This window comes from Moschus berezovskii, chromosome 6 (genome assembly GCF_049115385.1).
Source record: "Moschus berezovskii isolate FMDL1 chromosome 6, NW_MosBer_1.0, whole genome shotgun sequence".
NCBI lineage: Eukaryota > Metazoa > Chordata > Mammalia > Artiodactyla > Moschidae > Moschus > Moschus berezovskii.
The window spans coordinates 103,201,947-103,226,809 of NC_142465.1; the positions used below are offsets into that span (position 1 = coordinate 103,201,947).

General features: G+C 45.2%; 1 protein-coding gene across 4 annotated transcripts in view; it reads right to left on the reverse strand.

Annotated features, from left to right (window-relative positions):
• Positions 1–24,863, reverse strand: part of ETV6 (ETS variant transcription factor 6) — a 284,029-nt gene that overhangs the window by 142,709 nt on the left and 116,457 nt on the right. For 2 of the 4 annotated variants that reach the window (XM_088837319.1, XM_088837318.1), the window contains exons 1-2: positions 19,805–19,934; positions 15,305–15,358 (exon numbers count right to left, since the gene is read on the reverse strand). The exons of 1 other annotated variant lie outside the window; for it this stretch is intronic. In XM_088837319.1, the coding sequence (XP_088693445.1) occupies positions 15,305–15,358; positions 19,805–19,841 (91 nt within the window). In that variant the 5' untranslated portion in view covers positions 19,842–19,934. Of the gene's footprint in view, positions 1–15,304; positions 15,359–19,804; positions 19,935–24,863 lie in introns of those variants that run through there. One more of the 4 variants, XM_088837317.1, reaches the window with a different exon arrangement.

Consider the following 24,863-nt stretch of genomic DNA (forward strand, 5'->3'; position numbering starts at 1 on the left):
ATTTTTCAAGTTGTGACCAGAACTGGCCAATGAGGTTCTAGACTAGTTTGGCCCTGTGATGAACTCCAACAGGTTCTCTTCCAGAGGCAAGGGACAGGGCTCTGTTTGCTTGGTTTACACCCAGGTGTATGATTTTCCACCACTGGAAAGCTGCAGGCTTTTCTGCCCTTTCAGGAGCATGTTGACTATGAGGTTCATTTTGTTTTGTTTCAGGTACCTGATATAGCTTTGACTCCACTTGTAGGCACTGAGGTCAATTTCCTAACAATGGACAACACAGATGGGAGGCATGGAAGAACACAAGCTCAAGAGCACACAGACCTGGATTCAAATTCTGACTCTACCACCAACCAGTTCTGTATCCTGGAGCCAGTTACTAAGGTTTCAAAGTCCTAGTTTCTGAATCTATAAAGTGAACCTATTATCACCCACCTTTCAGGCTTGTTGGCAGAATAACAGGAATGAGATGATTTATTAAAGCTCCAGTAACACACAGTATATACCCAATAAACATCAGTTCTTTTGACTCAAGGCTCAACTTGTCACAGTTTTACAACTGTCATCTTCTACATGGTATCTAGTTTTTCCAGCACTTTGGTTTTGTCAAATCAACAATGAGTGCTGACCCCAATGCTCACTGCAGCACTGTTTACAAAAGCCAAGACATGGAAGTAACCCACGTGTCCACTGACAGAGGAAAGGATTAAAAAAAAAATCGTACATATATGCAATGGAATATTACTCAGTCACGAAAAAGAATGAAATAATGCCGTTTGTAGCAATATGCATGGAACCTAGATATTGTCATAATGAGTAAAGTAAGTCAGACAGAGAAGGAGAAATTTCCTACTACATCCCTTAAATGCAGAATCTAAAAAGAAACCATACAAATGAACTTACTTACAAAATAGAAACAGATTCCCAGACTTAGAGGACAAACCTATGATTGCCAGAGGGGAAGGAAGTAGAGAAGGGGTGGTTAGGGAATTTGGAATGGACATGCACATACCACTGTATTTAAATGGATAACCAGCAAGGACCTACTGTATAGCACAGGGTACTCTGCTCAATGTTATGTGGCAGCCTGGATGGGAGGGGAGTTTAGAGGAGAATGGATACATGTATGTGTGTGGCTGAGTTCCTCTGCTGTCCACCTGAAACTATCACAACATTGTGAATTGGCTATACTCCCAAAAGAAAATAAAAAGTTAAAAAAAATAAAGGGTACTGAAAAGTCTGTTTTGAGGCAAAGATGAGAGGAAGAATAACGTGGAAGCCCTAAAATGCATACACATCAGCATATAATAAAACCTAATTGGCAGGACCGGTCAGCATCACACCCTCTATCCTGGAAGCTTCTTTGGACAAGGATATCCACAATGGGAATGGCTTAAACAAACAACCATTTGGAAACAAGCCAATAATCCCCCAGAGCAGCTGGGAGAAGGTAAACCAAAATCCTGGGACAAGTTCTCTTAAGGAAACAGCCACCTTCAACCCACAACCCTAGTCATTTTCAAGTCAGTATTCACTCAGAAAGACTGCCCCCCTACCTACATACACACAAACGAATTGCTATTGCTGACATATCTGGCAAACCCCAGGGTTTTTTTTTTGTTTGTTTCCATCAGATACACTAATTATCTAGCATCTTGAGCAAGTTTCTTCATCAGTTATACAGGGAGTATTTCTTCCTTCTTCGTCACAATAAATCCTATCAGCAAAAGGCAGGGGCCTCTTAAAATTGATCAGACAATGTCAGAGTTGAACAGAACTTATTAAAGTCATAGAGTTTGAGTTCCCCTAAGTTTAGAGATGAGCAACAGAGGCTCATAAAGCTTAAACAGCTCACCCTGAGCCACCGAGCACTGGGTGGCAGCCAGGATTGAACCCTGGCCTCCTGATGCCAAGTTCAAGATTCTCTCTGCTACACCACATGACCTCTCTGAACTTCACACTTTGTTGATTCCTCCCCACAGAGCCCAAGCATGCTGCACACACATAAAACCTCTAATAAACATCTGCCAAACTGACCTACAAATTCTACAGTTCTGCTGTTTCAACCCAATATTGTATTTCAATCCCCGAAGATCCCAATAGTGACTAAAGAATAAGTGCTATTAATATTTGGCCAAGGCTTCAGAGAAATGCATGAAGTGTTTTTGAAATCATAATTTCTCATTTCTTCACAACAGGCTTCCTTGGTGGCTCAGATGGTAAAGAATCTGCTTGCAATGTGGGAGACCTGGGTTCGATCCCTGGGTCGGGAAGATCCCCTGGAGAAGGAAATGACAACCCACTCCAGTATTCTTCTCTGGAGAATTCCATGGACAGAGGAGCCTGGTGGGCTACAGTCCAGTCCATGGGGTCGCAAAGAGTCAGACACAACTGAGTGACTGATTCAATTTCTTCACAACAAGGTGAAACAGGTATTGCTGTACCCACTTCAGAGATAAGGAAGAGGCCAGGAAGTTAAATGGATTCATCCCAACTGCTAGTTGTCTCTTGTTAGAGCTGGTGCTTGAACTTTGACATCTGATTCCAAAATCTGCACCTTTTCTACTTCATTAGCTTAAGCCTAATTAATAATGACTTCAGATAATACTGCCATTGTTCCTTTTCCTAGTCTGTCCCACCAAATAAGAAACTTAATAAGGCATATTCAAGTCAATTAAAAAAAAATGCTGGCTGACTATATAAAATTATACATAAACATATATATACATATACATAAAATTATATCATTTAACTACATAAAATTATAAGTTCAGGTTATAAGAACATCATCTGCCCAACACAGACCCTAATTTTCTTCAACAAACCAGACTTGAGACCCAGCTCCAAGGACCAGAAGAGCACTTACATTTACTGCCTACAAGATTGTAAAGGCCAGCCTTAGGAAATGGTTGTATTTTTATTTTGTTTAAACCCCATGGCTGAAGACACTTTCCATTATCGCTTAGCAGGAAGGAAAGGGGTCATTTCTTGGCAGCCTGGGGCTCTCACAGAACCTATAAGGCCTCCGTGTTGGTCAGGATTGGGTGAAGCCACAAGGAAAGGCGGCTAGTGATTCTCCCAGCCTCCTGGCTGGCTGCTCAGAGCCTGTTAAAGATAGAGACTAATGGCGGGGGTGGGAGGAAGGGAGATGCTGAGGGCTGTGAGGGAAGGTGTGGGGGGACGGATATAATCCAGCATACAGAAACCTGTCAGGATGGGATTTATTTTTGTTCTGTGAGGGAGTATAATAGGGCTTTGCCTGAGCTCTCAATAGCTGTTTTGAAGTGAACCCGGCTGGTATGTCTTTAATTTGTCATTTCATTATGAAACTGTTTCCCTTCCAAGAAGCCTTCAAGTCAGGAAGCTCTGTCTGCCCACACAGGAAATTCCTTTGCTTCAACTTCCCCAAAAAGGAAATTTCCCTCAGAAGTGAGCCCAGCATATGCCTTTGAGCAGAGCTGCTTCAAGAAATTTTGGCAGCTGAGTCCTGAAAACACCCCTGGCTGGCTGGCGGCGGCTGGGCTGCTGGAATAAACAGTGTGGCTCTCCCCCAGGGGGTGGGGACCCCGTTGAAACAAACCCTGGCACCCACCTTCCTCCTTCTCCTAAGCCCTTGTAACCCCACCACCCTGTGTCACACCTGGAGCTTTAATTCTCCAAGAGGGAATCATGGCTGTGACTTTCATCAAGAAATAGGGATCTCTGATTATTTTTCACCGTAAGCTTTACTGAATTATTTGTTTAAACTCTGCACATGCACAATTTTGATTTAAATTAATCGAAGGGGCTAATCTGAAAAGGGAACGAAGTTTGCACTGTTTGAACAGGATTATTTAAAGTAGAATTTGATAAACCATGTATTTAATCCGCTTCTTCCAAAAAGCGCAAACTCCCAAAAAAAAGAAAAGCATCTATGAAGGTATACCTACTTCACACAACAGACTTCAACACAAAGCACCCATTCTTGTCCTCAAGCCCACACACATTTTAGACTTCTGCTAGAAAGATGGCAGTATTTCAAACCAAGAGGGTACACAAAAATAAAACAGCCAATTACAGTTCCTAAAGCACGTATTTTGCCAAATGACCTTTTATCAAGGGTAGTAGGGTTTTTTTTTCCCTACACAAACTTTCCCGGTGAGGACTTAAAGTAAAACACGGAAGGGGAGAAAAGATCCCAAACCACAGCCTTATAAAAATTAATCTCTCAGACATACTGTGAATGACTCAGTGGGTAAGCACCCAGAGCAGCTGGGCTGAAGTGAAGAATAATATATAATATTTTATGAAGCTTCTTAGTACAGAGGCATTAGTAGAAAACTGCCAGACTCACAGTTAAGTTTTTAATTTTCCATTTCAAATTATTTCATTAAAAGAAAAAAGTTGTGAAAAGGAAAATGACACAGAGACCTAAAGAAGAAAACGAGGGAGTGATAATTAACTTCAAACTGTTACAAGAGACAGGACAGAGAGAGACAAAGGAGGAACTAAGGCAATCCTGGATTTTCACTCTGCACTTAAGACTGAACTTGAATGGCAGAGTCATAGGATCTGATCTGGTTACGCTATTCATGTGCCAGGAATCGGTATGGGATATTATTTACCAGGAAACAGAGAGATATTTAAGGGACTAGCAAGACTCCTATAGCCCACTGAACTCTGAATATATTAACCCTGAGGTTTGAGGTTGTGGTGGATGTTTTCTGAGGAGTGAATTTACGATTCCAGTTTAGTGAGTTATTCTGTTTTTCTAAAATTTATGAGGTTTTAACCACAGTTGGATCACAGAGGGGGATCCAACACTATTTTTCAAGTTCTTTAAGAGAATGGGCTAGGGACTCAGTCTTTGGCTCAGACTGAGAGAGGTGTAAAGAGAAGGGTCTGACCCGCTGGCCACCTACCGGCTCTGTAACTTTGGCCAAGTTCCGTAACCTCTTTAAACCTGACCTTTCATCAGTAAAGTGAGGGCCATAAAACTCAGTTCATAGGTCTGTTATGAGGATTAAATAATATAATACATGTGGAAAGTGCCTACCGTAAGCACTCAATAAATGAAGTTACTGCTCCATATGGAATGCTCTGAAGACTCTTTCTCCCAAAGCCACATACCCACTCCTCATAGAAGCCACCCAGCTCGGCCAGTTGCTTCAACTTCCACACAAGCCAAGGTGTTCCTGGCCCCTTCAACTTGAGCCTTGCCTTAACAGCTCCCTTATACATATGCAATCAACGATTTAGTCATCCCAGAGTGGAGACACTCTGGTAAGAATGGTTGAAAGGCTTAAGGATTTAGACTTACACCTCCAAGTTCACTACTCCTCTCAACAAAATGCAGATAACTTACACCTTCTCACGCTGACAGTGAGCTAGAGAGGTCCAATATTGTTCAGCTAATAAAGATTCAGGCAACGTCTTGAGACCAACAGCTAGACATAAGAAGCATTGATGATTCATCTTGGTCTCACAGAACCAGGTTCACAATGTTTTGTCTAAATCTGGGGGTCTGGATTTTCCATATAATCTTATTTAGTCTCCTTCATGGGGAAAGCCAGCCCCCAGCAAAATCATGGGGTTTATTTCCAACTCAGATCCCTCACTTGACCTTCTGTACTGACCATGGATCATCTAATTTAAAAGATTCAAGAAATTCGTTAAACTAATTTTCATTAAGACATCAAGGATGTCAGGTATTAACTACCTCAATCCAAAGTATCATCTGCTATCACAATTATTCACTTTTAAAAGTGGAGCTAGGTTGGGACTTCCCTGGTGGTCCAATGGTTAGGAATCCACCTTGCAATGCAGGGGACTTGGGTTTGATCCCTGGTCAGGGAACTAAGATCCTACATGCCAGGGAACAACTAAGCCCATGGTCCACAGCTAGAGAGTCCATGTGCCTCAATGAAAGGTCTCACATGATACAATTGAGACCCAACGTAGCCAAATAAATTTTCAAAAAAGTGGAGCTAGGTGAAAAAAATGCTTGATCCAAAGGAACATATCTTAGAAGAATTTCAGGTACCACAGGCATTCATCTTGGGAGATACTCAAGTTTGAGGCACTCTTATCCCACTGCAGCTGGTGATCACACTTTCTAAAGCATAACATGGGCCCTGTTCACAAACAATGATAAGCCCTCAGTTCTGGAGTCAGAACAGTGCTGTCTGGACAATACAAGTGCAGAAGGCAGCCTCTTTCTGAATCTCAGTACTCCTTCAGCAAACAAAGGAGCAGCAGATAAGAGATGGCTACCCAGCTGAATGTACAATGCCAACACAACAATGCCCAGTTGTACTTGTTCAACTTCATTCCCTGGATCACTTCGAGTGGTAGGAGTCATCACAGAAGCTCCAAGAAGCAGATGTCTGGAGTATTAGCTTTGAGACAGTTCCCAACCAAACTCCCCCATCCCTTAGTGCGTGCGTGTTAAGTGGCTTCAGTTGTGTCCAACTCTTTGTAACTCAATGGACTGTAGCCTGTCAGGCTCCTCCATACATAAGATTCTCCAGGCAAGAATACTGGAGTGGGTTGCCATGCCCGTCTCCAGGGGATCTTCCCAACCCAGGGATTGAACCTGTGTCTCTTATGTCTCCTGCATTGGCTGGCAAGTTCTTTACCACCAGCGCCACCTGGAAAGCCCCCCACCCTCCCCTATACACACTCAAACACACATGCACACTCATTTGGATTTATCTGAAGTGAAATTCTTCTTTGCCAAGGAATCAAAAGATAAAAAAAATTCTTCTTTTATAAAGTCCAAACATATTTCACACCTGTTCAGATTTCTGTGGGTCTCTGAAGTTCCTCTCAGCACCATCAGAGAACACGAGGAAAGATTAACCCATGACTCTCAAGTGGGGTGTCTCTCTCTCTCTCAGGGAATTTCTAGTTTCGTGTTCCTAAAAGTAAACCCCAAATATCTGGGTGAATCGTTGAATCACAGCCAGACTGTAAGATCAGCAAGTGGCCCACACCACGTAGGGCGGAACTGCAAACAGGGGAACATAAGCTTGCTGTCTGTCCGGGTGGGGATTTCGCGAGCCAACCTCACGGCCACTTCGCAGGAGAAGTGAAAAGAGTAAGTGTGAGAGTTCAGAGCTGTGAGAACAGCACTGTGTAAGGAATCAGAGTGAAAAAAGAAAGAGAAGCAATTTCTCCCCCTTCCCCTTGGTTGTCATCTACCAGGATAATACGCCCAAGACAGATGAACCCTCCAGCTCGTCATCAGAACAACAGGTTTGCGAACCTGCCTGGCCACACGGTTGCTTCCTCAAGTCAGGCTCGTGAGGAGAAAGAGTTGTTTCATGTCCCCAAGAGGGTTGGCACCAGATCATCGGCTCATATTTGTTTCCCTGCAAAGAGCTCTCAATGTTGGTGACTCGAGAGCTACTGAAGGAAGCAAAATAAAACCCCTCGTCAGCTTTGTTCACGAATCAGCACCGCTGATTCTTTTCTCCCTCATCCTACACCCCCTTTTCACAGCCTGTGGCAACGAGCAGAGGATTCGAGTAGCTGGTACAGGGGCTCCATTTAGAAATAGTTTCTTGGGTGTGAGCTTTCATACTTAGGGGATGGTCTAAGTGTCACGGATTCTCTCTGCTGGGCTGTGTGAATAAAAATATACATTAAAGCTCAGCATGAAAGCTTTCACTGGAGAAGCTGAAAGCCTCCATTCCCTGGCCAACTGGGCTTCCCCCTCTCACTATTAATGTGGAATCAATTGTGTGTGTGCTAAGGGACCAGCAGAAGGAGGGGAGTGCGGCCAACCTGGAAAGCCTGAGACCCAGTGGACGCCACCGAGAGAGGGAGCACAGCGAGTCCATCGTTGGTACAGGTTACAGGAAAGGCAGACGTGCCCCGAGCTGCGGAGGGGATTCCCACAAATCACGCAGTAGGGGTCAAGGAGGTAGTTACCAGAAGTCACACCTGTGCGTAATGCACTGGGCCAAGAGCCAGGCTCACAGCCGATTCTCAGGCCAGAACAGGGGGGCTTGGAGGACGGGGGAGTGGGCCTGTAGTTCTACTCTGAGGTCCTGGGAACCGAGGGAAGATGCGAGTGACTAAGGCAGCCTTCAGGAGACCTGCAAAGCCCACGAGCTGGCTCGGGTTCCCAAACCGCAAAAGCATCAACTGATCTCAGCATGGGCAGCGTGGGGAAGCACCCTTCGGCGTTGGGGAGTTGAATTTCTAAATTTCTTTGCAGGAGAACATCCTCACAAAACCATCACAGCCAAAGCCGAAGACAATTTCCTGCGTCATTAAAATACCACCATCTGCACTAAAATGTGATGTTGAGCACATGAAATCAAGTGAATAATCATGAGCATTTTATAGATAATGCGCCATGCTGATATGCCTTGTATTTCTCTTCTGGAATTAAAGAACAAAAAAAAAAGTGGCTAAGCTGGGAAGAACCCAGGGACATTACATACTCAGGGTGAGGAAATGATAACCCTGGGAGGAAGAGTGAAGTGTTAGAGACGACCCCACCTACTACTGACCACCCTGGGCCAACACTGGGAGGGCTGACCCCTGTCCAGGGTGTCCACTGCTCTGTGACTCTGCAATAGAGCTTCCTGGAATGCAGGTCATGAGGCTAAAACCCAAGACATCAACAGGTCAGACAACTTTTCTGAAGAAGCGTGTGAGATTAACGAAAAGCATTAGGAAGTGAAATGTTTTCATTCGTGAGCCCATCAACTTTTCTACTGTTAACTAATAATCTGTGAGGCAGATTATCACTTTTAAAAAGATGGAAAATTGTGAACAGGAACCTCTCCTCACTTCATTTTGTTTTTAACACTCCAGCCTTTATTGACACCTGAAAATAAGTTACAGATACCAGTCTACAAAGAGGGTTGAATTTGAAAGTTTATCTTCCTCTAAGTTCAAAAGATGATTTAGTGTCTGTCTCTGATTTTATCCCTTTGGCATTTCTTGTTGGCAAGTTATATAAGTTTTGCCTAAATCAGAAAAAAAAAAATCAACCTGTAAGTCTGGATTTTCTCTTTCTAACCAACAGCTAGAGGGAAATGATTTTCAACAGTTCCTAGTACTTTTACGGAAGAACATGGTGAAGTGAATACAAGCCTGGGTTTTGGAATTAGACCTGGATTCAAAGTGTGGCTCCTCCGCTTTCTCTGTGTGAACTCTAGCAAGTGATGCACCACTCAGACACAAACCAGACAAAACATCTACCATGCAGTATTAGTGATTATTCAGAATAATAAAGTTCCTGGCACTGAGAAAGTGTTCAGTAAGCAGTAGCGACAATGATTTCTTATTCCACACTCTACTGCAACAGATTCCCTAAGGTGGTATCTCATACCCAGTCGACCTCAGAACGGCTCCTAGGAAAACCAAAGCATTTATAAACTGTAAGGTGGGGGGTGATGACAAAAAAAGAAACTGATTTGCAAAGGTAAGCCGCTCTTGGAAAACAAATGGATAAACCCTAACCTTGTTACTTCTAAAGTGGAGCTGTAGGGACTTCCCTGGCGGTCCAGCGGTTAAGAATCCACCTTCCAATGCAGAGAACGCAGGTTCGATCTCTGGTCAGGGAACTAAGACGCCACAGGCCAAGGGGCCACTGAAAAGCCCAAGTGCCACAACTACTGAGCCCACGCACTCCAGAGAGAGAACACAACTAGAGAAGCCCCCATGACACGATGAAGATCTTGAGTGCCACAAGCAAGACCTGACATAGCCAAATAAGTAAATAAACTAAGAAATAAAATAGAATAGAGCTACATAAACACCCAATAGCCCTCTAATATTTGTAAAGAGCATCCTATTCACCAACACATACCTAGGTATCTTTTTTTTTAAAAAAGTGTTATCTATCCCCTTGCAAACCTTCCCCTTCTTGTTTGAAGTGAACCACTTTAGTGAAAGCTCCCACTCCAGCTCAGAGAATCCAGCCCCAGCAGAAACTGATTAAACAACATGTTCTCTGCACAGCCCTGTATGGGTGCGGATTTTCTTCGCAGGCATCCTATCTGTACCCACCACATACCCAGAGCTCTTCATCCAGGATCCACACGTGCGGTCTGCATTTCTAGGACTGAAATCTTAGTGGCCCTTTTGAGACCATTTCTATGCATGATCTTGAAAGGACTGAAGCTGAGGCTCCAATACTGTGGCCAGCTGATGCAAAGAGCCGACTCATTGGAAAAGACTCTGATGCTGGGAAAGACTGAAGGCAAAAGGAGAAGGGGCGGCAAAGGATGTTATGGTTGGATGGTATCACCAACTCAACGGACATGAACCTGAGCAAACACCAGGATACAATGAAGGACAGGAAAGTCTGATGTACTGCAGTCCATAGGGTCACAAACGGACACAACTTAGTGACTAAACAACAACCACTCATGATCCAGAGGAAACAAAGACTAATTTCAGAAGAATGGGGTTTAGTCCAGCTACCCAAGATGGGAGCAGTAAATATTGGGGCAGGGTGACTACTTATTCTTGGGAATTTACAGTCAGCATGTGGTCAGGGACAGGGATTGCTTAAATCTCTCAAATCCTACCCTGTCTTCCTTCAGAAGAGACCAGAAAAATCAGCCTCCTGCCCCCCAAAAAACACACACGGATGCTTCAGGTTACCGAACCAGAATCCTCTGATGGTAACGAGTGAAATCAGCAACACTCAATGGTGCTTGGTAAAACTGACCTTTGGAAATACATAAACCACACAAAGTCATGTCAGAAACTCCAAGCGGGGGCTTACCTAGTGGCTCAGTAGTAAAGAATCTGCCTGCCAATGCAGGAGACACGGATTTGATTCCTGGTGCGAGAAGATACTGAAGCCTGTGCCCCTAGAGCCCAGGCTCTGCAACAAGAGAAGCCACTGCGATGAGAAGCCTGTGCACCACAACAAAGACCCAGCACAGCCAAAAACAGAGAAAGAAAGAGACTCCGAGAGTCTGAGCTACTGTGGACTCAGGCATGAAGCAAATGGGGAAAAAAAATACCTGTTACTTGATGATGGAAACTTGCTCACATTTGTACAGACTTGGCCCAATCAATATGCTTTGTGATAACATGTGGGCTTCCCTGGTGGTTCAGAGGTTAAAGCGTCTGCCTGCAATGTGGGAGACCTGGGTTCGATCCCTGGGTCGGGAAGATCTCCTGGAGAAGGAAATGGCAACCCACTCCAGTATTCTTGCCTGGAGAATCCCATGGACGGAGGAGCCTGGTGGGCTACAGTCCACGGGGTCGCAAAGAGTCGGGCATGACTGAGTGATAACACAGAGGAGGTGGGGAGGAATCTGGAACCTAGACGGAGCACATCTGAGCCAACGTGATGTTGAAACTTCATCAGACCAGCCAGCAAGTGTTAGTGGACAGACGTGAGGACGATGGACAGGGAGCCCTCAATCTGCAGAACCCCTGAAGATACCAAGAGAAAGATCACGGTGGTACGGACAGTGGGGACGACCCAAGAGGAGATGGGAGAAGGGACACAGAAGAGATGGAAATAACATTTATTTCCTGTTGTTTAAATCTATTCATAGACTGGTTCCCATCGGCTTTGCTTTTTAGACGGCTCTCTCGCTTAATCTGTCATAAACGTTCAACACTGGGTAGAGAATGGATCCAGGTTATCTCTGTATCTCTCTCATGGTAAATAACCCACAGCACCAGGTAAGGACAACTGACAGCCAGAGGCTTCTGATGTCTACTTCAAAATTTCAAGGAAAGGGAGAGCCTTTCCCCCATTCCTTGTAGGACCAGAGCCACTGTGTTGGAGCGTTTGCCAGAGGAACTGCCTTAAATGTACACAGAGCGCACGGCATGAAATGCGAAGCGAAAGAAAAGGTCAATAGACCTCTGGTTATATATTTTTTCTTTTTTTTAAAAAAAAAGACATCTATAAATAGCTGTATTTATTGAAGTTGCTTCCTTATCAGGAAGCATGGAGCTAGGAATTAATGTCTGCCTGCATCGGAAATTCTTGCAGACAGCAAACCCAAAAAGGAAATTTCCCTTCCAAAAGCATCCTGGCTGTTCTGTTGTGGCCTGTTTTTTCTCTTTGAGCTCTTTGAAGTAGCTACCCAGGACCCCATGAGGCTGGAAAAGCAGAAAGCCTTCAAGCATTTGAAACTAGAAAGTGAAGGACCCCAAAGAAGGCTTGCGGGAAACACAACAGAAAATGCTGGTGGCTGGCCATCGTTGTTAGAAGTCACGACTGCTTTGTCGAGATACTGAGAAGGAAATCCTTCTCCGTGTCCTTGCCTCAACTCTGCCAGTGACATCACAGCTCACCACAGGCATCTGGGGAGCCCTGACATTTGGCTGAGGACAGGGAGGATCTGCTGGATCTGGGGAGGAGGGTGGGGAAAGTTGAAGGAAAAGATGACAGATCCAGGCAAGGAAAGAAAGTAGTTTCAGACAGAAGTACAGTTGCAGTGTGGGAATGGTCAAAGCCCTGGGGTGGAGTGCTCCAGGGTAGGACCAAGCTCCCAGGAATCACCGAGTTAGAAAATAGACCTAATTTCCATTGTGACTTTGGGAAATAGCCTCAGAGCATGCAGGCAGAACTCCAGGTCCTTTATTTAATGAAACAAGCAAGCACGTCCATGTTCCTCTCCGCCCTTGAACAGGAGGATGCCCCTCCTGAACAGGCGATTGATTCACCAGCCATGCAAACTGAAGTAGAGCTCTCGATGAGTTTGTGGTCACTGTTCGCCAGGCACTGTGCTAGGTGCTACACACAAACTACCTCTGATATGTATAGGAAACACTCATCAACTCTATTTCAATAAAAAAAAATTTTTAAAACCCTTGAAAAACAAAAGTTGCTTGCTAAGACAGCAGATCTTAAAAGTTCTCATCACAAGAGAAACTACATGTGGTAATAGATCTTAATTAGATTTATTATGGGCTTCGCCGGTGGCTCAGTGGTAAAGTGTCTGCAATGCAGGAGACCTAGATTCGATCCCTGGGTTAGGAAGATCCCCTGGAGGAGGGCATGGCAACCCACTCCAGTATTCTTGCCTGGAGAATCCCAGGGACGGGGGAGCCTGGTGGGTTACAGTTCATGGGGTCACAAAGAGTCGGACATGACTGAGCAGTTAACACTTTCCCTTTTCAGATTATTATGATCATTTCACAATATGTACATGTATTGAATTACTGTACACCTGAAATTAATATATTTCAAAAAAATTTCTGGATTTTGATCATCATACTGTGATTATGTAAGAGAATACCCTTGTTCTTAGAAAAATACACAGAAGTATTTAGGGATAAAGATTTAAGAAGAAATCCTCATCAGTAGGTGTGTTATGCAATTTGAGTCTTGGAGAGGGGAACTCATCTAACAGAGGCAGCCCTGGGAGGCCAGTCTCTTGCCTCTGTCCCACCCCAAGTGTTTTCTATTACTGTGCTTTTTCACTTGGAAACTCAGAGCAATGAGCCCCGATCCCAGGAGGTAACTCGTGATGAAATGCCGGGGAAGTTGTGGACTTGGGTGAGTCCTCTGTGGCCAGCGCTATTCTTCTAGTGGCAAGAGAGATACTGGTCTTTAACCTCAGCACACAGGACAGTAAAGAGGGAGGAGCAGGAGAAACGGGTGAGCAAAACGAAAATGATTATCCATCAAGACAGGCGCTTGTTCCTGCTGGAAGCCAGCCTGCTGGAGGGTCAGCACAAATGAACGGGCTAGTGCATTCCTAGAGCCCTCACTGCCCCAAGTCCCCACACCCGCAGCCGCCCAGACACCAACAGTCAGCATTGCCTCTGCTTTCAAGTCTGTGACACTCTGCCATCGTGTTTTCTCCCAAAAAGGCTATGTGGTGACTTTGGGAACAGAAATCACATCAGATTCTTCACCTGCCGTATTCAGTAAAACTATCTGAGCCCCGGTAATCTCCTCAATAAAATAAGATTAGTAACACCTAGGCTGCATGGTTAAATGAGACCATACATACGAACACGTTTTGTTACTTACAATAATGTAAAACGCTAACTATGATTATACTTAATTCCCATTTTTTGCCTCTTCTTTGGGACAGGGAAGAGCTTGAAAGTATATAAAATTGTTGGTTGCTCTGCTCAGTAGCTAAGAGAGACACAGCATCTCCTTTCTCTCTCTGGCTCTAACCGGGTGCTGCATGTCACATGACTCTTACACTCCCAACCTCTGCTGAGAGTGCAAAATCGCCAAAGAGGGTGAACAACCACGGAACGTTTCCATAGGAAGGCATTAAATTAAATTATTAAACACACACAAGTAGGAGCCGTAATGTAAGATTTCTGAAAGATTCACAAGCAAAGGAAGGAGAGAGCTAAGGGACTATTTCTGGTGTTCTGACGCAAGAAAACCCTGAGCAGCTATTACGGCTATTTATTAACCTGCAACATCATACACTGTAACCCGATTCAATGTGATGAATGAACCCTGGGTTCTGATTTTTAAATATCAACCACAGGAATTTTACAAGAGCAAACTGGCACCATGGAAGGCAGAGACTCCAGGCAGACGGCATCACCTCAGCCTGTGATTAGAGGCGATCATGTCAACTAAATGCAAGATGATTATGTGAAAAGGAATTTAATACAATAAAGGCATTTAGTGATTTCAATTCTTCCCCGAAGATCTGAAATATATGCTTTGTGACCACTTGGGTGGCCCTGGACATCACGACTTGAGGCTGAATATGTCACAGGGCTGGCATCAGCCCATAAGGTATCTCTGCTGTCCTCCTTGCCACCCACCACCATGAATTTAGGGAAAAAAAGGGACCCCTGGGCAGACAAACTAGAAAGAATCTCTCCTTCACACCAGGAAGGTCCAATGAGGCCCTTCACTGCTCAGAGAATCAAAACTGGCCTTGTCCAGCCACTCTCGGGGGCACCATGGTCCTACGAGTGTTTTTCAAGGTATCATGAAAGGTTGGGGACTTCCCAGGGGGTGCTAATGGTAAAGAATCCGCCTGCAGTGCAGGAGATACTAGAGACTCAGGTTCAATCCCTGGGATGGAAAGATCCCCTGGAGAAGGAAATGGCAATGCATTCCAGTATTCTTGCCTGGAGAATTCCATGGACAGAGGAGTCTGGCAGGTTACAGTCCACGGGGCTGCAAAGAGTTGGACATGACTGAAGGGTCTTCGCACGCACGCGTGAAAGGATTACGTCCCCTTTAAAGAATGGAACTATGGAACTTTTCATTTTCACCTACCTGCTGTAATTGTCACACTTCAGCACCTCTAGCCTCAAACTTAAAAAAAAAATTTTTTTTTAATACCCTAGACGGAAGGAAGAGGAAAAAAATACCTTTCTGTCTTTTCAATAAACATACTTGTGTTTGCTTCCTGGTGCAGCAGGGAAGTTCCAAGAAGCTGCTGGAGGACTCCTGCAAGGGAGTGGGGGGTGGGGGTCAGGAGGCCAGACCAGGATGGCAGGCAAGCCCTTCTCCTCTAGGCTCCCCTCCTCTTCTGGACCCAGACTGCCCTGCCTGCCCCTATCAAGTTCTCTAGAATCACCATTTAACAGGTTGCCCTATTTATCACTGTCTTTTTTTTTTTTTTTTTAAATCACAGGCACGTAAGAGGAAAAGGCATTACTTTCTACTTCTTAACAGCTTCCTAATTTGTCACACTGTGTCTTCCATTTGGCCCTGTGTTTGCAGAACAAAATGGTGAGAAGCCCACCATACAAGAACCTTAAATATTATGATCCTCGCCTTCCCTGTTAACCAGGAAAGGCTAGATATTGATTTCAGAAAGGAGGAAAAGGAAGGGTTAAAAGAGAGAGGGTTTATCTGGAGATCAATGAGGATAAAGGGAGAAAAGAAGCCACTGGAGGCATACCAGGCTAGTGTCTCTTTAAAACAAGCAGCTAAAAACGCTTTCGAACTAGCAATACCATAAATGTCCTGCTGCTGTCTTGGCTCTTGGATTCTTCCCCGTACTTTCCATGAGCATTCCACTGGGAATTGTCTGGAATCCCAGATTCGAACAGCAATAACCAAATTCCCTTGTCAGAAGATTTATTTTCTTTTCGGCTTGGAAGCCCAGCTGGGAGGCATCCTCAAGTGTACGGCCCAGTCGCAACCAACCTAGAGGCTTCAGGAGATGTTTCTCGAACAGCACAAAGGGCAGCTGAGTTTTGGAACCTGCGAGAGAGGCGGGCAGCTCAGCCTCCCATGGAAAGTCCCAGCTGAGGACAGATGGCAAGAGCCTGGGAACCGGAGGATTCGTTCCAGATGTGGGAACCGGTGGTGTTACGAGAGGGCCATGCAGATGTCAGTTCAGTTCAGTTCAGTTGCTCAGTCGTGTCCGACTCTCCGCGACCCCATGAATCACAGCACGCCAGGCCTCCCTGTCCATCACCAACTCCCGGAGTTCACTCAAACTCATGTCCACAGAGTCGGTGATGCCATCCAGCCATCTCATTCTCCGTTGTCCCCTTCTCCTCCCGCCCCCAACCTTTCCCAGCATCAGAGTCTTTTCCAGTGAGTCAACTCGTCGCATGAGGTGACCAAAGTATTGCAGTTTCAGCTTTAGCATCAGTACTTCCAATGAACACCCAGGACTGATCTCCTTTAGAATGGACTGGTTGGATCTGGAGGGCCCTAACATCAGGCTGCCCAGAGAGTAGCACTCAGACAAAACTATTACCATGAAACCTAAATCCATCACCTAATGGCTGACTTATGTGTTAAGGCCAGCAGTGCTCTGCTACAGTTCTATATCAGATAGTTCTCTACGTGGGTATCCATCCAACCATCCATCTACTCATCCATCCATTATCCAAGGGAGAAATGCAAACTATTCAACAACTGATCCACCAGTTAGAACAGATTCCAGCCAGAAACCAGCCCTCTGGCCACATCAGTGAATACTGGCTAAGTGTCAACCCTGAACTCATCCATCCATCCAAAAGGTACATATTAAATATACTTACATTGTGGCAGGATAGATAAGAGCCCAGGTGGCGCAGTTGTAAAGAATCTGCCTGACAATGCAAGAGACTTGGGAGACACAGGTTCAGTTTCTGGGTCGGGAAGATCCCCTGGAGAAGGAAATGGTAACCCACTCCAGTATTCTTGCCTGAAGAATCCCATGGACAGAGGAGCCTGGCCAGCTATGGCCCATGGTTTCTCGAAGAGTTGGACATGACTGAGCACACACATAGACACACAGGCTCTGGAGTCAGACAGAACTGAGTTTGAACCCTGACTTTATCTCCCACTGACTGGGTGACCTTGGCAATTTACTTATATTCCCTTAAACCCTAAATTCCTTATGTGTGACATGGATATAGAAAGAATATCTACACGTATTGCTATGAGAATAAATAAAATAATTTCCATCAAGGACTTCACACAGTGCCTGCTACAGAGTCATCCCAATACATAAATATTAGCTATGATGCTTATGTGCTAGGCACATGGCAGGGCCTGGCCAAACAGTGGTGAACAGCACAGCTATGACTCAATGAGGAAACTGTCTACTCAAGAAAAAATGTTAAAATGTCTGTATGGAAGAAACAGTTCCAAGTAGGAAAAATAATGTCTTAGGTAAGGTCATAGTATTTTCAAGGTAAGAGGGCTGTTAAACATTCTCCTGTCCAATCACCATCTTGCATGGTAGGAAAACTGAGTGTTATTCACAGTCAAACAGCTCATCTAACAGCAGAACTAGTTAAGGATTAAGATCAAAGTGTCAGTTCGTTGTGTTTGTTAGTGCATTTTATCAAGATAACTTTTTATGGAGAGGCAGTGTTAGGGTAAAAGAGCCTCCATATGTGAAACTCATCTAGCGGCAAACCAAGAGTTAGGGCTTTCTTGGGACTGGCGGGGTTGGGGGAGTGAATGTGTCATAGTACAGAATTCAAAAGCCGTGAAAGAAACCTCAGCCTGTTCGGAACAGGAGTTCATCATTTCCTTTTCTCTCTTTATGGAGACTCCAAGCTCCACAGGGGCAAGGAGTTGGGTCTACTCTATTCACTTCAAAGTGCCTGGCATAGTGCTGGTAATCATAACTGCTTGTGGAATGAATGAGATTAGTAGCAGGCATGCTTTGTCTGCATGGCCTGAGTCTGTTCCATCTTGAAGTGAATGTCCTAGTCATAGAACAGCTTCTGGAGAAACAAAGGCTCACACCTGGCTGCAGTCTCTTTCCCAGTCTGTCTGTTCACAACACTCACTGGTACCACAATGCTCCAGTTTACTGCAGAGGACCATCCCCACAGCCATGACCCTGACACCTTCACAGTCCTAATCTCTTTAAAGTTCATCGTGGAGAAGATGGTAGACTGAGGCTGGAAGGTGCTGACCACAGTATACCAGCTTTGCAAACACTGCTAGACATGGCAGGCTGTCTGAACGAGATGAAGGATGCTCCAACACCCCTTGAAGTTTACAGCTACCATCCTCACTGTGAAAGAGAAGGAATATGCCAGTAACACCCCCACCTCCAGTACCTCCTAGCATCATAGTCATCTGATGTGCTGAATAGGCACAGACAGAGTAAACAGAAGCCTGCATCTTCTTCTCTTGCTCCCCATTCTTAAGCAGGCAGCCTTGGGCTCGGAGGGAAAAGCCACGAAGAGCAGAATAACCCAGGAGCACGACTGTGGCAGAAAGAGATGGCAGGTACAATCGGACCACCATTCAAGTCATGAGAAATCAACTAGGGAAGGGCCAAGGTGACTCCATTCCCCTGCCATGTCCTCCATAACCTGAACCTGTGTCCTGAGAGTAACAGTCAAGCCAGAGAACCTGGCATTTTCTTGCGCATCGCAGCCAGGGTGGAAATCAAGTGATCCATTCACGCCGGCTACATCCAGCACCCTGGATCATCGGGGCTGAGTGGTAGCTCAGAAGAGAGACAAAAAGGAAAGGGACAGGTGTCAGGTGCTTTGGAGCCTGGCCCCAGCAGCCCAAGTGTGGGGCCCCTGATGCCCTGCCCAGCTGCAGCTGAGGATTCAGGGGAAGTGGAAGAGGAAGGGGCTGAGGAAACTCAGAAGAGAAAGGTAGAACTATTACAAGATAATGGGACCTGTCAGGTGGCTCAGCGGTAAAGAATCTGCCTGCCGGTGCAAGAGATGCGGGTCCCATCCCTGGGTCTGGAATATCCTTCGGAGAAGGAAATGGCAACCCACTCCAGTATCCTTGCCTGGAGAATCCCACGGACAGAGGAGCCTGGAGGGCTACAGTCCATGGGGTCGCAATGAGTGGGACACGATTGAGCGACTGAGTACCCACAATGGGAGCCGTGGAGGCAATGAAGGTACAAAAGAGAGGCAGAGAAGACAGGAGGGGAGGGAGAAAGGCCCTGTGTTGGCCTGAGAGGAAGGAACAGAGCTTGTCATGGCAGAGGAGGGGACAGCCCTGCAAAGAAAGTTCAAGTACACAGCAAAAAGCAAAGGGGAGGGAGTCTGGCACAGAAGCTGTGCAAAGTTTAGGGGCCATGAAGACACAGAAGGGGAGGAAGTGTGAACTTGAGGAAGACAGACGTGCCCCCAGAGTTCACCTCGCCTCTTGGGAGATTCAGTGGAACCTGCAGTGCCTCTGTCACAGAGTTGAAATCAAGGCACAGAGCAACAACAACGGAAGGCCCAGGAATCTCGGGATCTCACGGTTTTCAAAGCCATTTTGGGGGATGGGGCGGCGGGAGGTGAACGATGCCAAAAGACTTTCTGGAAACGGTAGGAAAACCTGAATCTCAGAGCGAGCCCCCTGCCCGGGCTTGCAGCCCTGCCTCCTTCAGCCCACGCGGCTGACCCTCCTGTCTGACAGTCTGTCCGTCCACCCACGCCGTCCCTCCCGCGTCCAGGGCGCACGGACACTCACGCAGGTGCGCGGGCAGGCGGATCGAGTCTTCCTCCATCCTGAGCGCTCTGGGCACTGGCACATGAAGCGGCGTCGAGGAGGCGTAGCTGGGCACCGGGCTCTCGGGGGGTGTGTACGAAATTCGTTCCTGCTGTGAAAAAGAAGGGCAGAGAGAGGGGAAGGGGGAGAAAGACAATGAAAGCCTGGAACTGAGGGGACAGCCGCGACAGGGTGGGTGGGGGCGTCTGGGTGCGGGTCACCTCTGCAGAGGAGACCCCTCTCTGTGCAGTTGTCTTTCAGATCGCCAGCACTCGGGATTTGGAACAAAACGCTGAAAAGCTTTAAGATGGGGCTTTTCCTGTGCACTGGGGTCAATAGGTGTTCCTTTTTTCCCCCTCTTAGTGGTTTGTTCCAGTAAAGAGGGGAGGCAAGATGAAGGGGATGAAACAATATATCCCAAGAGAATGTCATTAAAGACTCCTCTCTCAAAAATTACTGTTCCCGGTCACATAATTTATGTCACCAATACATTAAAAACCATTTTTTCTCTTCTCTGGCAATATCCCCAGCTTCTGATCAAAGTAGGATTCCATACTTAGATCCAACGAGAGGTGAGCCCAAAGTGATAGCTTATAAGTTTGAGGTTTCAGTTAATAAATCTACAAGCAATATTTGTCTATCACCTACCTATCCCATTATACAACCACCACCACCAAAAATCTCCAGGGTTTCACTTTTTCCTTCATAGTTACCAATTATCTGCCACATCAACCAGTTATCTCCTTGCTCCCCTCGTGCTCCATCTTAGAATCAATATTTCCTTTCCTTCTGAAGCACTTCAAGGGCTCATTCACAGAATCCTCTGCATTTAAGGAAGTACAGTTTAATTGACGGTACTTACTCAACAGACAAGGGGGAGGGGAAAGTCAGCACCTCCACTGTTTAAATTCAAAAGGGCAGTTTTTCTTAGATCGATTAAAACAATGCAATGGGATGGGAATATTAGTTTTAAGTTAAAATGTGACAAATAAAGGCAAGAAACTGACTATGCTGTTCATCGGGGAGAGTAGTGCAATTTGCATCTTAGATCTGTATACTAACTGGTTTGACTTGCAGTCCATACATACACACAACTTCCGTTAGTTTCTGTGGTTTAACTGGGCAAAGTAAAGTGGGACACACACAGTCCAAAATTAAGTTGAGGGCGGGGATAGGGGAGATCGGTAAGAAGATGCCATTGTGAAAACAAAAATCAAGAGCAAAAGAAAAATTACGGATTAAAATAAAGCCAAGGGGGTGTTTAGGTTTTACAAAGCATTCTCTAACATCTTATACTCCATCAAATATGCAAAGGAAGCAGGGGCGTCCCCCAGCCCTGTAACCAAATTAAAGCTTCTCTTCTCATAACCTGGAAAGTTAGGCGGTTGTGGTAGGAAGTTTCGATTTTAAATGAATATATACATATTTTTGTAATTTCCGAATGGAATCGCTATACCTTCCCTGAGGCATCCTCAACTGGCAACTAGGGCCTTTGGAATATTTCTGCTTAAACACACATCCTAAAGCTTCTTGGTGAATTTCTTAATTCAGGGAAGACACAAACACCCTAGATTTCATTTCTGGATTGATCGAGGTGTCCTGTGAAAGGTCACCCTGGGGCAAAACCTTCAACTTCACTTTTCTTGAACTTTACCAAACATCACACACATTCTGAGCAACTCTAACTTAGGGGTGAGTTATATTTTCAGTGTTTGGTTTGGGGTTTTTGAGGTGAAAAAGGCAAAGACATAAACACACATATGGGAAACATGCGAAATCTGTTGAGGGGTTTTTCAAGGTGAGATAGGTTTTTAAAATATTTTAAATGGAGTCTGTTTTTTCTAGTTTAACAAATTCTTCATACACTTAAACCCTTGAATAACCCCTCACCCCACCCTAGTCCCAACATACGCCTCGATATCTTATCTACCGTTACTTTATTCCCAGAAATAGCTTTCTGTTTTTTAGGGTTTTTGCAGAAGTGAAACTGTTGATGAAGAAAACCCTGTGCAACCAGAGACCTTTCAAATGGCAAGGCATGAGTATAAGAAAAAAAAAGATGGCATTTCATAAGACGGTGACTTTCTCTGGAAGACAAGATTCTGTAACTAGTCTCCGTGAATGAGAGGCCACCTCAATCCCCTTACCATCTCCATCTAGGATGATGAGGAGGGAGAAACCCAGCTCTCCAAGCAGATTCTACTTTATTTCTTGGGAGAATATATCACCAGCCTGCTGAGAAAAAGAGTCAAGCCAGTATTACCTTTAAAATGTATATATTCTGACTTGATTGATTATCATGTTGTACCTTCTTTGGGGGCTTCCCTGATGGCTCAGTGGTAAAGAATTCACCTGCAGTGCAGGAGACTTGCGTTCGATCCCTGAGTTGGGAAGATCCCCTAGAGAAGGGAATGGCAACCCACTCCAGTATTCTTGCCTGGAGAATCCCATGGACAGAGGAGCCTAGCAGGCTACAGTCCATGGGGTTGCAAGAGTCAGACATGACTTGGTGACTCAATGACAACAAGCTTCTTTTTACTATAATTTTTGGAGGCAGCCCCATGTGTGCTTACATATGTGTGGTTCCCTGTCTTTACCGCGACACTGAATGTCACACTTGAGGGCTTCGCTGGGATTTCACGCCCTCCCCTCCACATCCAAACAATTCCAGAAGAAGACTACCTTGCTGTTTCATAAAAAGAAGGCCAGGTCTTCCCTGGTGGTTCGGCAGTAAAGAATCCACTTGCCAATGCAGGAGACACAAATATGATCCCTGGTCCGGGAAGATCCCACATACCAAAGAGCAACTAAGCCAGTGCACCACAACTCTTGAACCTGTGCTCCAGAGCCCAGGCACCACAACTACAGAGCTCTTGAGCCACAACTACTGAAGCCCCCAAGCCCTTGAGCCTGTGCTCCACAATAAGAGAAGCCACTGCAATGAGAAGCCTGCGGACTGAAACTAGAGAGTAGCCCCTGCTCGCTGCCAACTAGAGAAACGTCCATGCTGCAACGAAGACCCAGTGCAGTCACTAAATAAATAAAATCATGAGAAAGGAAAAAGAAGGCCAGAGATGACTTCTGATACAGGTTTCCACTCAGCAATATGGCAACACAGGAAGTCTGAGTTGGGAAGTTCTTTTTAAAAGATTTAATGAAGAGGTTCGTCAGTAACAAAGAAAGGATGGGTACCTTGACCCTGAGAGGGGTAAGCAAAATGTGCTTTTAGGACCTCGAGCAATTTGCTAGTGGCAGTTACATACCGTCTGTGACCCTGGGTTCGGCGGCCAGGACAACACTCATCGGACCACAGAAAGGATGCTGTCCAGCCTATGGGTTCCTTTCCAAGGAGGACAAAACACACGCTTGGGCATCCCACACCACACACTTATCTCCTTTGTCTCTCTTTCTGCTCATCTCTAGGGTGATTCATGTCGTCCTCATTTTTAAATCTGTTACTCCAGCAGTGTACTTACCACCTGCCATGGCACAACCAGCAGACTGTCAAAAGTTAGAAATACGAAACAAATATGGATATCTCTGATGGAGACATCCAAGCAGAGAGACGTAAAGAGACTAATATCCAATTCTCCAAATAAAGGAAACCTCTTCATTCTCAGAACTGCTTCTCTGGCCCAACCCCAAGGAAGGGACGGCAAGTACCCATTTACGGTACATTCACCTCGAGAGCAAATTGTCAGTCGGATGAAAAGCAGAGGTGCTTTATTTTAACATTACAGAGGGGAATAGCCATTTCCTCAGGAGGATTATAAGCACTGCTCTAATTAAATTAAAATGCTGCAGACGGTGATATTAATGCATTCAAGTGTTGGAGGGGGGTTCACCGCTGGCGGAGGTCAATGATGTGACTAAAAATGCTGTGATGTGGTTACAGGATTGTTTAGATGCTGAAAAAGGAAAACATGCTGCTCTCAAAAGTGCAGACACAACCTATCAAACCGGCGGGCAGAACAAAAGGGAGCAGTGCCATTTCTAAGGCTGACGGTAATACCTCGGGGGTTGGGGGGTGGTTGGAAGAGTGGTGCCAAGCTCTGGAAAGAGAAAATAAAGCTAGAAATAGTTTTAGGCAAAGGATGAAATGTAAATGTTACTCACCATTATAGAAAGCTTAAAATTTTTTTTAAATGGAATGTGGAGTTAGGGTTGCGGCAAGCACGCTATGGAAACCAAAGTGAGCTCCATCCATCCCTTTCCTCACTCCTCCGGGACCGCGAAGGGTCACATGGTACCCATCTAATTCTGCTCATTGCTTTAAGACTTTATTTTATTAAAGTGTAGTTGATCTATAATGCTGTATTAATTCCTGCTGTAAAGCAAAGTTATACACGTGCACACACACACACACACGGGGCTTCCCTGGTGGCTCAGTGGTAAAGAATCCGCCTGCCAACTCAGGAGACACAGGTTCAATCCCTGAGTTGAAAAAAGCCCCTGGAACAGGGGATCCAGTATTCTTGCCTGGGAAATCCCATGGACAGAGGAGCCTGGCGGGTTACCATCCATGGGGTCACAAAAAATGTCTGTCATGACTTAGCAACTAAATATATATATATATATATATAGTCATATATATATGACAGACATATATATATATTTACCCACACACATTATTTTTCATATTCTTTTCCATTATAGTTTATCACAGGATACTGAATATAGTTCCCTGTGCTATACAGTAGGACTCTGTTGTTTATCCATTGTCTATATACTAGTTTGCATCTGCTAATCCCAAACTCCCAATCCATTCTTCCCATCCCCACCTCCCCATTGGCAACCACAAGTCTGTTTGCCATGACTGTGCATCTGTTTCTATACTGCAGATAAATTCAGTTGTGTCATATTTTGAATGCCACAGACAAGTGATACATATGGTACTTATCTTTGTCTGACTTACTTCACTTAGTTTGTTAATCTCCAGTAGTTGCAAATGGCATTATCTCTTTCTTTTTACAGCTGAGTAGTATTCCATTTTATACACGCACCACATCTTCTTTATCCATTCACCTGGCGATGGACATTT